Genomic DNA, 16996 nt, shown 5'->3' on the forward strand with positions numbered 1-16996 from the left:
ATAGTATATTTTCAATTCAGGAAAATAAAAATAAATTTATGGCAAATTTACTTGGGATTAATTTAACATTAAATATTCCCAATAGAGGATCACATATATTCAGGTGCAGAAGCTGGTTCTAACATGTGGAAGAATATGGACTTATCTTTTCCTTATCCTTACCCTAATGAACTGGCTCTTTCAAACTGACACGTTTTCAGGCATTCAAAAGAACAAAAAGGAAAATGCAAATAGCTTACATGTCTAGCATCTATCCAGGGAATAGTCACAAGTTTATTCATCATCCCAAAGGGTCTAAATACTTACAATAACGAATTATTAAAACAAATGTAAAATTTTAATCTCTAAACATTGCTACACTGTATTTTGTGTGTGTGTCTTTCTGTCTGCCTGCCTCTTGGACTACTTAATTTTGTAATGGATAGTCTATGTGCTCAGTAAAAATTCCTCACTAAATAAATAAAACTTTTATTGGGTTAAATACTACATAAAACAGAGACTGTCAATAACTGAATACTTTCCCGTAACATGAGAAAAGGTTCTTCTAATTAATAATGTACATGGCTCTGATAAACAGAATGTAGCCTAGTATTTTATTAGGTTGTTAAATTGTTACATTTTGCAAATTAGCGAACTCAGTATATAAGTTGTTGGCGAACAAATCACTTAACTCCTTTATTGACTTAGACTCAATTTTGATTTAATTGTTTATAAAATGCTTTTGCAGCATCGTAGAAAAATACTATACATATTTGGGGGAAAAAGTAATTTCATATTAACATACAGAAGTATACTATATATTAGGGAATTGAACCTTTGCTGATGAGAAACTTTCAATTTTCCAGACTTACTGAATTTTGCTTTCTCATTTCCTTCCTTTGAAAACATACATATACAAAAGATACAACTTCTCTTTTAGTGAAGGACTTTTAAAATTTCAAAGAAATCTGCATACCACAAACATGTACTAATAAAAACTTTATACATCTCTTTTTATATAGGTCTTGCTTTATCTTGATATTAACCATCCACAAGAAAAGTATAAAAACGAGGCATAAAAAGTAAAGACATATTAATATGCTGAGCTGTAAAAGGCTCAAGTCAACAACTGCTGACATTGCCAGTCCTATGGATAACCCACTACTATTATGGTCTACTGGACTATATTGGATTATTTTGCTGAATTCACACACATACAATATTTAAATGGCAATGGAATACCCATCTCTGACAAAACTAAACAAAAAAGGGGATACACATGAAGGACCATTTTGTATCTGTATATACAAAATAGGCTAGATATATAGCTACTTTCTCTTAATTCACTGAGAAGAAAGATTTGTACTAATAGTGTTTAGACAGGTTATCATGTCTGAATCTTGTACTACAAATAACTACTACGAAGACAATTATATGTAATGTATTAATTATTGAAATTGTCCCACTAACCTGTTTTGAAACTGTCTCATTGCTATTTGTTTCTCAAGAAAATTAGTAAAATAAAGAAAAATAAAAACTTTAAAACTCTTAAAAGGGAGGTTACTAGATATTACATTTTTGCTGGAGAGGCTAAGGTAAAATTCTCCAATTAAAATTTAAAATCTCAATACTGAAAACACTATGTATATCATGGATTTAATAATACAGACCACTTAACAGAAAATGCAAAAATCCTTATCTTTTAAGCTAAACTATAAAATAACTTTAGTCATATTTCAATAGAAAAAAACTTTGATCTCATATATAGGTCAGAAGTTTAAGTTTTTACTTTGTATTAATTTCAGACCTGACTTACAAAGTTTTCTATCCCCTCACCCTACTTTCTCATTTTAATATCTTATACTAAAAGTGAGTTCTAATTCTTTTCCTGGTATCAGTCTATATCCTGTTTTAGTTTCTCATTAGTAATACTACATACAATTTAGTACTACTTTCCTATCGATATTTCAAACAGTTTAAAACTTTCTGCTATGAAACTCATATTTAATGTGTTATATTTATATGGTTCCTTCCATAGAGATTCCCAGTTATATTGAAATTATACTATCAAAGTTTTTAGGAATCAATAATGTATCACTGAGTTTCAGAACTTCGGGTTTTTTTGGACATTGGAACATACATGAAATGAATTATCATAGAAGGAAATAATCTAAGACTAAACTAAGACTAATACCTAACTTGCTCAGATTTGAAGAATAAATTACCTTGCTCAGAAAACCATACAAAAATCAATTCATGGGGCCAGCAAGATAGCGCAGCAGTCTAAAGCACCTGCTCAGGCAAGCTTAGGCAGGCGCAGGGGACTGCAGTTTAATCCCTGGCACCATGTGCAGTGCCAGCCCCACCATCAGAGTGGGCTGAGCTGGCCCCAAAAAATACAAAAAACAAAAAATCAATTTGCCACAAATTATTTTTTCCCAAATCCTGATAAAACCAAAAGAAAGAAAATAAATGTAATTTTTTTTATGAAAGATAAACACAGTATTTTAATGGTTAATACAGACCCAACAAAAGAATACAAAAGTGTAGCAGTTAAAATGACTGACCAAAAAAAGAGAACTCTATAGGGGAGAGATCCCAAGTGTAAAGGAGTGTCTGCCTGTTAGGCAGTAAGGCTAATGTGGTAGGGAAAATATATAAAACAAGGCCACAGAGAGAAAGAAGCAGGACGACTGGAAAACCAACATCAGGTGAGATTGCTTTTCTCTTATCAATAAAGAAATGTATGCAATTAATTACCAGTTTAAGTAATAAAATGGAGAGACCATGTAACAGTAATAATAGCACACTAAAAGAAGAAAAGAAAGAACAGATGTGAAAATCAAAATAAGTGTTTTAAAAAAGATTCACATCAGAAAGACACGGAGTTAGTGAAATGACTAGCAGTGCAACCTTGTGGTAGAATAACTACTTAGCTCATTTAAAGCCTTGGGTTTGATCCTGAGCACCAACAATCAATCAGAGAGGTTAAAGAGAAATAGAAAATAGGTGACAACCAAATAACAGTATACTTTCTTGCTTTTACCTTATATAAAAGAAATGTGAACATAATTATACTTATATGGTTTATAAAGTCATCTTTTTCTTAACATAATATATTTTCTCACAATGTTATGAATTTTGTAAAGCATCAATTGCATTTAAAACTTGGAAAAAATTTGTTATTACAAGTGGAAAAAAAACAAGGAAGAAAAAAGAAACAGTCATTATGATGAAGTTTGAACCAAAACTGCCTGAGATACACTAGACAAATAAAAGCAGAACAGCAGATAGAAGGCAAAAACCTTGCTTGAGATATCCCATTAAAAAAAAAAAAAAATTCATTTCTAATCATAAAATCCACCACGTCATTCCTTCGAAATCCCTTTATTTTTCATCAAGCCCATGCTATAGTCACAACGTGAGTCCCTCTGGGGGTACCCTATCTTATTTTTTATCAAACAGAACATCTGATGATGAGACCATCCCCTTTTCCTACCCTGCTCATTTTCATAATGCATATTCTTTAAGTTACCCTGATAGCACTAACAAGCTTCCAGGTAACATATGGGGATTGAGGAACTTGCACCCATTTATTTATAAACTTTTAGACTTGGAAGGAGTATAGGAGAAGACGGGCAAAAGGAAAATCTATAAAATATTTTGAACCAGTATAACTAATACAAGAATGATGCTGTACTTCTGAGCAGTATTCCATTTCCAAGACTCCAATTCATAAACATACACAGAAAAAAGTAGTAGACAGTATATGAACAATACCCACATGTTTTAAAGATACATGGACCAAAGACTTATTGAAAGATATACACATACACAAACACACACACACACACACACACACACACACACACACACACACAATGCATGCATTCATCCATTCACCTAACTAGCAGCATCTATTTAATGTATTGTACAGCATTAAATCTGAGTGGAGAAAATACTGAAACTGTTTGACCTTATCTGAAGTTCATTCAGAAAATTAGTAAACAATGCAACAGTATACTATTAAAAAAATAGTTTCTAGTGTGCCTAACAAGATTCTCGACTTTTTCATAAATCCTTAATTTTGCTAAAGTGAGACTAAAGAAACACTTTTGGCGACATCACCGGAACTAACTCACCTGGTGAGTCCCTGCCCACCAGGGAGGTCTGGGCGGACTCTGCTGAAGAAACCACACTCAGAGCATTGGTAGGTACACTGGTAGCAAGTGTGGATGGTAAGACTGTTGATTTTTTTGTTGCAATGACGACACTTCTGTAACCAAAATCAATCAATCAAACATGAGTTAATTACATTTAATTTCAGAATAAAAATTAAGAAATAATTTCTAATTTTCGTTCCTATGTTTATTTTCATATGCAATTCAGAATATTTTCCAAACACACAATCTCTTCTATAGGGCTTGTATTTATTTGCATTTCAATGTTTTTAGAACTAAAACACTTTTTAGAAATACAGGAATCCATCTTAATATTTAAATTTTACATTTACCCCATATGATTATTTAAACTTAGGATTGTCTTTAATTATCCAACACATAATAACTAAAGCTTACTCTGAAGAAGGAAAACTTGCATTCAAGTAAGAAAGAAATTAGAAACTGTTAACCTCAAAACTGAAGCAGAAATTCTAACATGTTTTCACAAGGATCTTAAAGAATTGCTAATTAAAAATCACAACACCTTAGAAATTCTCTAGGGGAAAAAAAGACATATAACTTCTAACAGATATATAACTCAAGTTTTTCTTTTCCTAAACCTCAAAGACTTTGTCTTTTGAGAATAATGTATTACAAAAACAATGCATAAATAAAAGAGTAAATGCAAAAAAAAAAACAAAAAAAAACAAATCAAATAATGAAAGTCGTTCATCTTGTGTATTATTCTAACACAGGTATATGTGATATATCAATTTCAATGAAAGTGAAATACTTTACGCCAAAAGAGGAACTAAAAGACCTTGTGAGACATAACTTAAAAGGCATTTATTTAATTGAAGTTAGCTCCATAAACATGCAAAAACCCAGCTAATGAGGTAAAGAGGACAGCTGATATATAAGGCACTCCCACAGCAGTGCTTACTTTTAATTACCTGGTGTTAACCATAAGCCTAAAGTCTTCAACATTCAATTTATTTAATCACATCTTTTGCTGACAATACACTAACTGCAATCTGCAAGTATTCCCTTAATAGCTTTAAAGTATTTGGTTTCCAAACAGACTTCCTTAGATAGTTGATCTAAATAAATACATTTGTAAGTGGAAATTATGTAACTGCAGTATTTTAAAAAATATTTTGTCATTATTTCAAAAGGAGATAAAACAGCAAAATAGGTTCCGTTTTACTTCAGTGACTATCATGTGAGGGCAAACAGTGTTGCCAATTAAATCAAGTTCTCTTATGCTAGGCATGGCTTATTCAATGTACTTGAAGGTAGCTGGTGTCACATCATTATAAGGGTGACTGCCAATGTTAACTATACACTAAAAAATAGAAGCAACAGCCACCTGAGCCCCCAATCCAAAATGGTGTGCTTAAATCATAGCAGCTTATATCAGATGAAGATTATTGACTTAAGGGAAAGTAGATGTGACCTCTATGTGTGCATGTGGTGCACACGTGTGTGCATATGCAAGTGCACTGGTGGTGCATTCAGAAAAAATACAAACATAGTTTGTGTTTCTCCTACTCAAAACAGAAATTTATAAACCTATTGTTTAAGAAAATTCAGACCCTCCAGGAACCTGCTTTGGGGACAAAAAGAGAAGAATATGGAGAATTTATTTTCATATTTATGAATTAAAGAAAGAACCATAACTATCTACTTTACTTACATAATTGGTAAGTTCAGATAGGCGAACAGGAAACTATCATTTTAAAAAGTGAAAATGCTTTTTCTATAGTCAAAATTTTAGATAGATCTATCATATGACCTAAAAATCTTATACCAAAGAATCTCCCCCATGAAAACTGAAGCCCACAAGTGTACAATTATGCTCACAAACCTTTTCTTCTATAAAACGAATTTTACAGGATGATAAACTTAAAAATGAAATGATCTCATCAATAAAATGATCAAACTGCTGCCACACAACATGGATGAATGTCAAAAGACTGATTCAATCTCATCATATTGAATGAAGGAAGACTTATGATTTAAAAAAAATGTGTACTTTGTGTTTCCTTTAGGAGAAGTTCTATTAACAGGCAAAAGTAACCTGCAGTAGAAAAATCAAAATAATAACTGCTACTGGTAAACAGAGACATGGATTGATGGGAAGGAAGAACTTTCCAAAATAAAAACATCTTGATAGGTGCGTATGCTATGAAATGTGGGAGTCTGTCAAAACTCATCAAATGGTATGCGTAAGACCTCTGCCTTTCAGACTGAAGGCTGTACCTCAGCGGTACAGAGCCTGCCTAGCACACACAAGCCACGCTATAGGGTTGGAGCATAAATACATGGAGTGCTGTATAAAGAAACGCATACAGACAAAGGCTAATTATGAGAGCTCAGCAATGAGTCTGTGGGTGTTTACTGTCCAATCTCTCATCTTCTCTATGTCTGACCATTTTGGCACAGCTCGTACTTTTGGGCAATGTCTTCTGATGGTTCCTGTACATGACGTATCATTTCACAACTCCAATCCTTTAAAAACAATCTCCTTTTCTCATGATTCAAAGCTGCTCAAAGTCTTTCTAGTCGTCCAAGTTAAAGGTCATAAAAACGTACTATTGGTGTTCCTACAAAATCCTGGTACCTAATATGAAAGTATGCATTTTAATAGTAGCTATGACTTACTAAACACTGACACTATGCAGAATTATTGTTCAACATGCAAAATCCTGAAGTATATATGACTTCTATTCTTTAAATTTAAGAACTAAAGCTTTGAAGACTAAACAGCCAAAAGAATTCGTTCTCTAAAAATCTAAAGCTACAACCCCAGTTTGAATTCTTTCTTCATCCTGAATTTCATTAAAGTTCTGAGATACACAATTATATTACAATATAATTCATTCACTTGAAGTATACAACTAAACAGATTTTAATACATTAAAAAGGTTTTTAAGGGGCTGGGGAGATGGCTCAGTGGAATAAGCGCTTCCCTGGCAAGCGCAACGGCCTGAGTTCAATTCCCGGTTCCACAAAAAAAAAAAAAAAAGGTTTTTAAATCATCATAATCACACTAACATTTAAAATTATATATTATAATCATCTATAAACAGTAGCAAATATCTTCAGGATATTATATTACATATGAACTATCACTAAATTACTAAAACACACTTGACTGAAAATGAAAAAACTGCATACTTTAGTCACTATAATATATAGAAGTAAATAAATAAAATGTGAATTCCTAAATTCACTAGTTCAAATCATTTCTGAGGAAGTAACATTATCACTCCATCTTTGGGCCACACAAAAATAAAGAATATTTAAAGTCATGATAATTCAGTTAAAAGGATACTATGTGTATATTTTCTCTCCCCTTTACCAACCACCTTCATTATTATTATAAAGCTCTCACATAAAAGCCTAACATGCCCAACAGAAAGGATATTTAACCTATCTTTAACCTATTGTACTCATCTTGTATATATGTTTAAATCTAAAGTAGCAATGTATGTTTTTCAGATTAAGCACTAGTCTAGAAATTAAGATTTGCCAGACCCAAGTAAGACTGATCATGGCAGAACAAAACATCTTGCATTATCTTTCTAGAAAATACACCATGCCTTAGACAAAACTTTCAGAGCCTACATGCCACACTATGTGCAAGAGACATTTCTGCTATCTTTCTCAGACTGCAGCTCAAGTTTCTTTTCTTTTACTTTGTGCTAGAAATCAAACTCAGGGCTTTCTGCATGCTAAGAACATGATCTGCCACTGAACTATATACCTCAGCCATTACATTTAAGAAACAAATGAAATACTGTTTCAGTATTTAAAAAATATTTATGTAGGTGGGGCATGGTGGCACACCCCTATGTGCACTGCAGTCCCAGCACTTGGGAAGCTGAAATAGGAGGACTGCTATGAGTTTGAGTCCAGCCTGAACTACAGAGTGAGACCCTGTCTCAAAAGGAAAAGGAAAGGAAAGGAGAAAAAAATTTCTGAATTTCAAAAAAAAAGTAGTTTCAGGTTTTGGTCATAAAAAATACGGAAGACAAACAGTTATGTATGCTGGTTTTCCAAACACATATTTAAAAACCAAGAATTACAAAGATACAATTTCAGAGTGGCATAGTGTAATTGCAGCTACTCAAGAGGTTAACACAGAAGCACTGCAAGATTGAGGCCCGCCTGCAAGACACAAAGACCCTGTCTAGATACGAAACGGGCCACAGAGGTAGGACAATGGAAGAGTATGTACAGGAAGCCCTGGGTTCAAGCTCTAGTACTGCCAAAAAAGACACATTTTTATGTAAAGTGTTTCTTTATGGATTCAATTATTTTATTTTATTTTATTTATTTATTTTCCTAATTTAATCATTTTAAACAGGCCAGCCAGCTAGCTGAGCAAAGTAAAGTGCCTACTTAGACAGAGTGCAGTGGCTGGTCAGGTTCAATCCTCAGAGTGCTGTGCCAGCCCCACCCCTTGGCGCACTGAGATGGCCACTGACACTGGACGTGGTGGTGACCACCTGTAATCCTAAGGTTTGGGAGGCTGAAAACAGGAGAATCACCACGAGTCCGATCTACATAGGGAGACCCTGTAGACCCTCTACTAAATACATAATAAATAAACAAACAAACAAACATTTGTGAGGCACTATGCCAAGGACATACCTGAATTATTTAATTCGTATTTGCTACCTATGATTCCCATTGTAGAGATCAGAGACTACTTCTAAGGTCCTGCACATAGCAAGTAAAATTGCTGTTGGTTATTTTTTAACATGAACTCAGGATTTTGAAATTTTCTTTTAATTAACAATAGGCAGGGGGCTGGCCAAATAGCTCTGAGGATCAAAGCACCTGCAAGCAGGCTCAGGGGCCAGGGTTTGAAGCTCGATCCCCAGGCCTAGAGGGCTGGCCCCGCCCCAGGCAATCGAGCTGAGACAGCCTTTGCAACTGGGCATGGTGGCATGCGTCTGTAACTCTATCACCTGGGAGGCTATAAACAGAAGAATCACTACACATCCGTCTGATCTAGTAGTGAGACCCTGAACACCCTGTAGACCCTTCCCTAAAATACAGAAAAAAGGAAAAGAAAGAAAAAAGGAAAAAGAAAAAACAATAGGCAAATAGCCGTATCCTCTGGATAACTAAGGTTCAAAAGTTTCTTTTCAGAATTAAATCAAGTTTCAAATATCGCAAATCTTTATATAAATGCTGTTCCATTTAGCACGCAAACCATTCACTAAAAAAGGAAAAAAGCATTTAGCTTAGCCCTCTAGTCCCTAAGGATCCAGTTGAAAAGCCAGACCAGCTCTTGAACTTTATCAAGATAAATCCCTGGCATCCACTAATCACCAGAAAGGATCTTCAAATTAGATAAGAGCAAGAATTTTGGCATGGGAATGAACACAAACACCTTTCTGTTCACAAAGGCCTGCAACCTGGCAGCCTTTCAGCAAGGTTTCACTCATGTAGCTGTTACTCTAAACTTTCCAGCTATTGCTTGGAAGTTGATAATTCTTAAGATATGAGGAGACTTGTGATTTCTGACACAGCATTCCTGAGATAAATACGTGATCAGAGGGATGCTTTGAAATTTCCAAAGATACTCCATTGGCTCATGTCTGCATGCAAGTTTTTTAAAAGATGTCTCTTGCTAAAAGAGGGAGAGAAAAAAACAGAGCAGTTTCTGCTCCATCAGACAATACATTAAATGCATACCAGACATGTAAACTTGTGTAGAACACACTGGGAAAAAACGCTATTATCAAAACTACTTTTTCTATTTCAATATACTCCATAAAACATATTCCTGTGCATGGCTTCTTAACTAAATTCGTAATTTCATTGAAGTTATTGGCATGACACAGAATAATTTCAACACTACTTATAAGGAAATGTCAAAATTATAAAATTTGAGTAATTAATAAACAATTTCTTTGACTATATTGACAAGACACACTAAATTTTAAAATGTACCTACATTTAAATGTTAAAATCCTGATAATACCTACTCTCAAAACTCACTATTGCTATGAACAGGTCAGTATTTACTTTTTGAGGGATATGAGAACATACATAGCTATCTTTTAAAAATCATAAATTCTAAACTTTATGTGCATTATATTTCATTTTCATTTAAAAATTACCTCCAACATTCTTTTACACTAAAACACAAAGCTCTGCCCTTCTTTCCTCAATGGCTGCATTGCTACGCATAACTTCAGCACCTTGTCTGAAATGTATGCATCTAGAAGCAGACTGCAGAGGATGTTTTGTTTTGGTTTTTTCTTTGGAAAATTTGTACACAGCTAATGAGACATCCTGGGGATGAGACCCAATTCTGAGCACAAAATGTACATATATTTCACATACACTTTACACACACAGCCTGAAGGTACAGTTACGCAATACTGTATTTTAGGAATCCCTGTCGTTTGACTATGACCTTAGACATAGAACTTTCCACTTGACTGCTCAATGTGTATGCACAGTATGTATGAAAATTACATATTAAACCAATTCTTCACAGATTAGCAAATACAAATTAATTCATTATTAAAAAGCAACACTGCTTGGAAATGCAGCATATCATATCAAAGAACACACAACAGTTAAGAAGGTAGGTTCAAGTCTTAGCACTACTATTTACTAGCATAAGCCTCTAAGCTACTTAATTTGTTTGTCAGTTTCTTCATCTATATATTTGGGGTATGTAAATAATCTAAATACATAATGTGCAGCCTCTTATACAGTAAAAAGCTCAATAGGTACTAGTTTAATTATGAAATTTCTCTTGCAGAAAAAAATTTCACTGTATATTTCTACTGTATAAACATTCAGATATGGAACTGAGTTTATGTATTCTAATTTTTAATTACTGCTGTCAATTCACCCTCAAATAAATTGCAGCAATATGCCCTTTCAGCAAAGTATGCAAAATGTTTGAGATTTTCATTAATAAAAGGTATCAGTTTTAAAAATCTACTCATTTAAACTGGATAGAAATATCTTCCATTTATTTTAATACACATATACATCATTACTAGTGACACAGACATCTTCATACAATAATAATAATAATAATAATAATAATAATAATAATAATAATGGTTCCTATTACTTTCCTAGCAGATTTTTCATTTTCCTGATTTACTGATTTTTCACCATTAGGGTACAAATCTAAAATGCCCCTAAAGTCTCATGTGTTCAGGGGTTTTGAAAGGTGACTGTATCATGGGCATACTATACTCCTCAGTGAGTTAATATATTTACAAGTTCGTAGCTAAGAGTGCTATTAGGAGGTAAGGCCTAATCAGAAGAAGTGAGTCACTGCAGGCTGAACTAAAAGGCTGTGTTACTGTCCCCAGCTTCTCCTTCTCCTCTCACTGCTTTCCTGGATGTCATGGATTAAGCAGCTTACCTGTGCCATGTCCTTCCACCACAATGTCTTTGGGGGGGGGGGTGTTCAGAGGCACGTCAACCATGGACTAAGCCTTCTATAACTGTGAGCCAAATAAACTTCCTTAAATAGTGGGAGTCATATTTTGCCCCAACAACATGAAACCTGAATAATACAGTTCATAAAATATATGTGCGCTGGAACTATAGCCCTTTAATTTGCAGAATGAATCCCAAACACTTCCTACCTATATGCACACAACACAACACAGCAGCAGGGACCCAATGGTTCATTAGCCAATGTAGCTGAGTTTCCATTCACATCAATGCATTTCACTATAGCCATTCTTTTTCTCCTTAATGGATACAGAATATTATTCTAGGGATGAGATGAACTGTCCTAATAAGTGATTGAGGCAAAGCCCAAGCCCTCTTTTGTCTGATTTCTAGAGTCATTATTTTAATTCTTACAAAGCTATTTCAAAAAAGCTATAAGAAGACATTTGAATCTAGGAAAAACTAACTCTATTTATGTCATATTATGCATATACTTATTCAAACTTTGTCAATCTCATTTTCTCCAGGGCATTTGCTAAGTTTTAAGTAGAAGGAAATGGGACAAGATAACAGAATAATGCCAAAGACTCTCCACTAAATTTATATATTCTCTGTTCTTCTGGAGAATCTTAATTACCATGTACAATCTTAGCCAACTTCAGCATCTATGATGCTAACACACAGCATATCAACAGTCTAAAGCCAGGAGAAGAGAAGAAATAGAGAACAGGAGGGACACAAAATAAAACAAAGCTGGCCTGCATCTATGGTTCCAGATCCTCAGAGGCTGGGGCAGAAGGATCATGTAAGGTCAGGAATTTCAAAGACACCTGGGCAACACAATGAGAGGAGGAAGGGAGGGGACATTCTGATGGATGAAAGGATAGGATAAGTAAAAATATACTGGGGTATAGTCTAAGGATAAGCATAAGGAACAATAAAGTATTCATTAAAAAGGTTAAATAATGATGGGGACATATTAAAAGAAAACAGAAGTCAACTAAAAGGGAATTCCACTGGCCAAATACAGGCATCAACATAAACAATGCTAACAGATTATAAACCACAAATAAAACAGAAACTATAACAGCATAAAGTAAATGAAATGAAAATTTGGTGAAGTTGATGGAGTTTTATACTATCTCTTCACAGGAATACTTCTAGAGAGGCCAGAACCTTTTCAATTAGTGATCACAGTGAGCAGCATTAGTAAAGAGACAAAGTCCAGAGCCATGTGAAAGAATGCAAAAAGAAGCAGTGTCACTGCTGTCACATTCCTGCCAAAGACACACTAACCTGTCTAATGCTAAGGAAACACTGGACAAATCTAAACTAAGAATACTCTAAAAATGATTCAGCTATAATCGTATAATGCTTCAGAATCACTAAGTTCAAGGAAAAACTTAGGAATTATTCTTCCAGATTCAAAGATAATAAAAAAAAAACACAATTCTGAACTTGATCCTTATATTAAAAGAACCAAAAAAATTATATTAAAAGAACAAAATAAGATAATTACTAAAAATTTAAAGCTGTTTAAAGACTAAAAATTAATATTATACAAATCTTAATCTCATTATTTACATGAATATATTAGTTGTTATATAAAATATACAATAAAATATTAAGAGGTAATGAAACACTGCATTAAAATACTACTTAAAGGTTCCAGGAAAAATAAAACCACTTTATACCAAGAACTTTTCTGTAAATTAGAATTTATTACCATATTAAAATATTAACTTCTAAAAACAAGGTTTAGTAAAAAATATTTGTGTTAGAGGGGTCGGGGAGATGGCTCAATGGAATAAGCGCTTCCCTGGCAAGTGTGAGGGCCTGAGTTCAATCCCCGGTTCCACAAAAAAAAAAAATCCAGGGGAAAATATTTGTGTTAGAATTTTATAATATAATGAATGTTCAGGAAAATAAGCAAGAGTTTCTCAAGGCAGTAAAATCAAAAAGATCAGAAATCTGTGGTCAGCTTTCTCAAATAGAACCCTGTGAGTCTGCTGGAATTTAGATACCACTTTGTTTCACAGAGGCTGGCAGAGTACTGTCAACAGGGCACTGTTAAGGAGTCACTGGTAAATATAAGCCATTTTCAAAATGTAATAACAACCAAAAAAAACCGTTTTACAAACAACTTGCCAATAAACAATGAAAATTACTTTTAAATAATCTTATTGAAATGCAAAAAAAAAAAAATCTGCAATGCCACACAAATTTAAAAAAACACATTTTTTATAAAACAGATCAAAATTTCTCTACCACTGAAGCTACAAAATTTAGCCAGGTCCAACTGAACCACTAACCTTTCATACCTTACACACATAAGCGTACTGAAGTACAGGCTAGTTGTGTACCTGTCAAAAGACCTGAACTGCACAGGTTGCTCCGCAGACAGATCACCAAGAGCACCAAGGCAGGATGGCGGCAGGAGGACAGGATCCACCGAGACTCCATCTGCTGGGATGTTCACCAGGCTCCGCAGGATGTCCTTCACATTGACGTTTTTAGAAGCTGGAATTGCTGGTGTCGCACTGTTATCCAACTCATTTCCTCCATCATTTTTGGATTCCTGAGATTTATTGACTTCTAAAGAAAGAGTGCACAGCACCTCACTGATTGCATCAGGGCCTGCGCTGACACTGGAAGGTGCTGCTGGAGAAGGAACATGCGTGCTACTCCTTCTCCCCAGACAAGAAGCTGCTTCCTCCCCAATGCCTGAGTCCCTTCTGCGAGAAGACGATGCACTTTCCACCAATTCCTCTTTGGCTGGCAGAGTCAAAGGACTGAAGGCCACTGGTGCGTTTTCTACATCTTACCAGAAAAGGACAAATAAATAAAGTTGAAAAGCAGTATTAAAAAGTTATAATCAGTCCTAATAACCATCTATTTAAAATTCTGAAATATGTCATATTCTGAAACACAAAAACTAATATATTATCAATAAATATACTATATGAATGCATCTATAATCAAAATGGATCATATACTATGATATATATATAATAAAATATCTCTAATTCCCCACCTGTCCTACATAAAAAATTCAGGCTGTCACACTGCATGCCTGACTTCATCTATGTTCAAAGATATCTACACTCAACATGCTGAAATCAGAATCTCTTTTGCCTTTCCCAGAAAACCTCTTATCTGTCTATCCCACATCATACCTGTAATCATTCTTGAGTAACTTTTCTCCTCTCATAACCCACATTAATGTGGCCTGGTATTCACCATCTTGAGAAAGCTTCAAACCTCGACTGGACCTCATTACTTAATTAATCATGTGATTTACTTCATTAATCACATAAAAGACATAACACTGAACCAACTCTGGGCCCAACTTTTAAGAAAGTAGCAGTTTTAGCATCCCCAGAACCCCTAAACTACTGGAAGAAATGAAGAATCAAGCTGACAGCTGAGGCTTAACACTAACTCTGTGGTTCCATCAGCCAGCCCAACACCCAGTCACCCCAGGTAAGCTTCTAGCCAGATGAGTAGCCAGCCCACCTTAGGACTGCCAACCCAGCAAATAGCATCTGCAGTGGGGTGAACTCTCTCACTGTGCCCTGTCCAATCCAACACAAGGAATCTTGAAAGCAACCACATGTGGTAGTGATATATGCCTGTGATCACAACAGGAGGATCTCAAGTTTGAGGCTAAGCTGGGCAAATTAGCAAGAACTTGCCCCAAAAACTGAGGATGAAGGGGATGGCCACTCAGTGGTAGAATGGTTACCCACCATCCATGAGAGCCTAAGTTCAAGCCACAGTACTGGGAGGTTGGGGGAGGGTGACAAAAGCAAGATGAACATATTTGTGGTTCTAAGCCAGCAAGCTACAATCTATAACCAAAGCAATGTTTTTCTTGCCCTCCAGGGTACCCTCAACATGGAATCCAAAGAGTTACTTTTAAAAACATAAATTCTAAAATTGGACATGGTGGTGTATGCCTGTAATTCTAGCATTCATGGGGCTGAGGCAGGAGGATCACTACAAACTCAAGGCCACCCTAGTCTACGTAGCAACACCCTGACTTTAAGGAAAAAAAAAAAAAAAAAAAAAAAAAAAAAAAAAAAAAAACCATAAATCAGGAGTCCAGCATGATAGTGCATCCCAGAACTCTAGGAGCTAAAGCAAGAACAGCACAAGGTAAAGCCCAGCCTGGGCATTTAGCAATTTAGTGATGCCCTATCCCATAATAAAAATATAAACAGCTAGGGATGTAACTCAAAGAAAAAGACCCTGGATTCAATCTCTAGGACAATTCAACAAACAAATAAAACATAGTTGTTACTGCTACACCAAAATTCTCCATGATTCTTCAATTCCTTTAAACCTACATGCCATCTCTACCACTCATTCCTCATAATTTTTGCCCTATTCATTTTTCCTTTTCTCAGCATTTTCACAACTTTCTGAAATATTACACAATTTATTTCACATACTCTTTTCTTTCCTTCCACCAGAATATAAGCTCCATAATGGCACAGACTTTTTTTCATGAACAAACTCAATTACCTAAACACTCAAGAATGAACATATATTGGGTAAATAAAAGGCCTCCTTGGGCCGGCCAGATAGCTCAGAAGACTGAAGCATCTGCTTAGGCAGGCTCAGAAAACAGGGTTCGATCACTGGCGTGCCTTGCAGGCCCAACCCCCAGGGTACACAGAGACTGGGACTAAGACTGGGTAAGGTGGCACACACGTGTAATCCCAGCGCCTGAGAGGTTGAAAACAGGAGGATCACTATGAGTCTGATCTGTGCAGTGAGATCCTGCCAACCCTGTACTAAATACATAAAAAAAATTTTAAAAAACAGACCTCCTTTGGGTGGCAGTAAATTCTATGACAATAGCTACTTAGCTAACTTTACCTCTACTTTTAAACTTACAACTATTACTATTACTGGTTATTAAGTCTGTCATGTTAGTCTTTGCTTAGAGTATGGATTATTCTTCACAACTAATGCTAAATGAAAAATATTAAGTATGTATAAGTGATAATATTTTCTCACTTACCTTTTAATAGATGGTCATTTAACTGTAATTACTCCAATGATACATAAACTACAATATTAGCTATTATTAAAAATATTAGCTCTCGCCCCTCGGGCCACCCCCCACCACTCCACCTTACCTGCCCCACCCCTCCCGCCGAGTAGGAAGTTCGGCCGACTTCCGGGAACCCCCAGACCCAGTACTAGCCCAGTTCCGGAATTTCTGCCAAGTTCCGGGAATGCCCAGACCCAGTCCTAGCCCTGGTCCGCAGCGGGAAGGAGCTGAGCACAACAGCCAGACCTAAGCCAGACACAGCTGGATAAGTCCAATCTCTGTAGAGCTCCACCTGAACTTCAGTACGTGTGAAGGTTATAACTACAGCAAAGATCTACAACAAAGG

General features: G+C 35.3%; 1 protein-coding gene across 3 annotated transcripts in view; it reads right to left on the reverse strand.

Moving 5' to 3' along the window:
- The window catches only part of Lrba (LPS responsive beige-like anchor protein), a 752085-nt gene that overhangs the window by 523180 nt on the left and 211909 nt on the right, over window positions 1-16996 (reverse strand). For all 3 annotated transcript variants that reach the window (XM_004638688.2, XM_023723655.1, XM_023723656.1), the window contains exons 29-30: window positions 13952-14408; window positions 4122-4255 (exon numbers count right to left, since the gene is read on the reverse strand). In XM_004638688.2, coding sequence (XP_004638745.1) covers window positions 4122-4255; window positions 13952-14408 — 591 coding nt within the window. The remainder of the gene's footprint in view (window positions 1-4121; window positions 4256-13951; window positions 14409-16996) is intronic.

Source organism: Octodon degus, unplaced genomic scaffold, assembly GCF_000260255.1.
Source record: "Octodon degus isolate 3935 unplaced genomic scaffold, OctDeg1.0 scaffold00101, whole genome shotgun sequence".
NCBI classification, from domain to species: Eukaryota; Metazoa; Chordata; class Mammalia; order Rodentia; family Octodontidae; genus Octodon; species Octodon degus.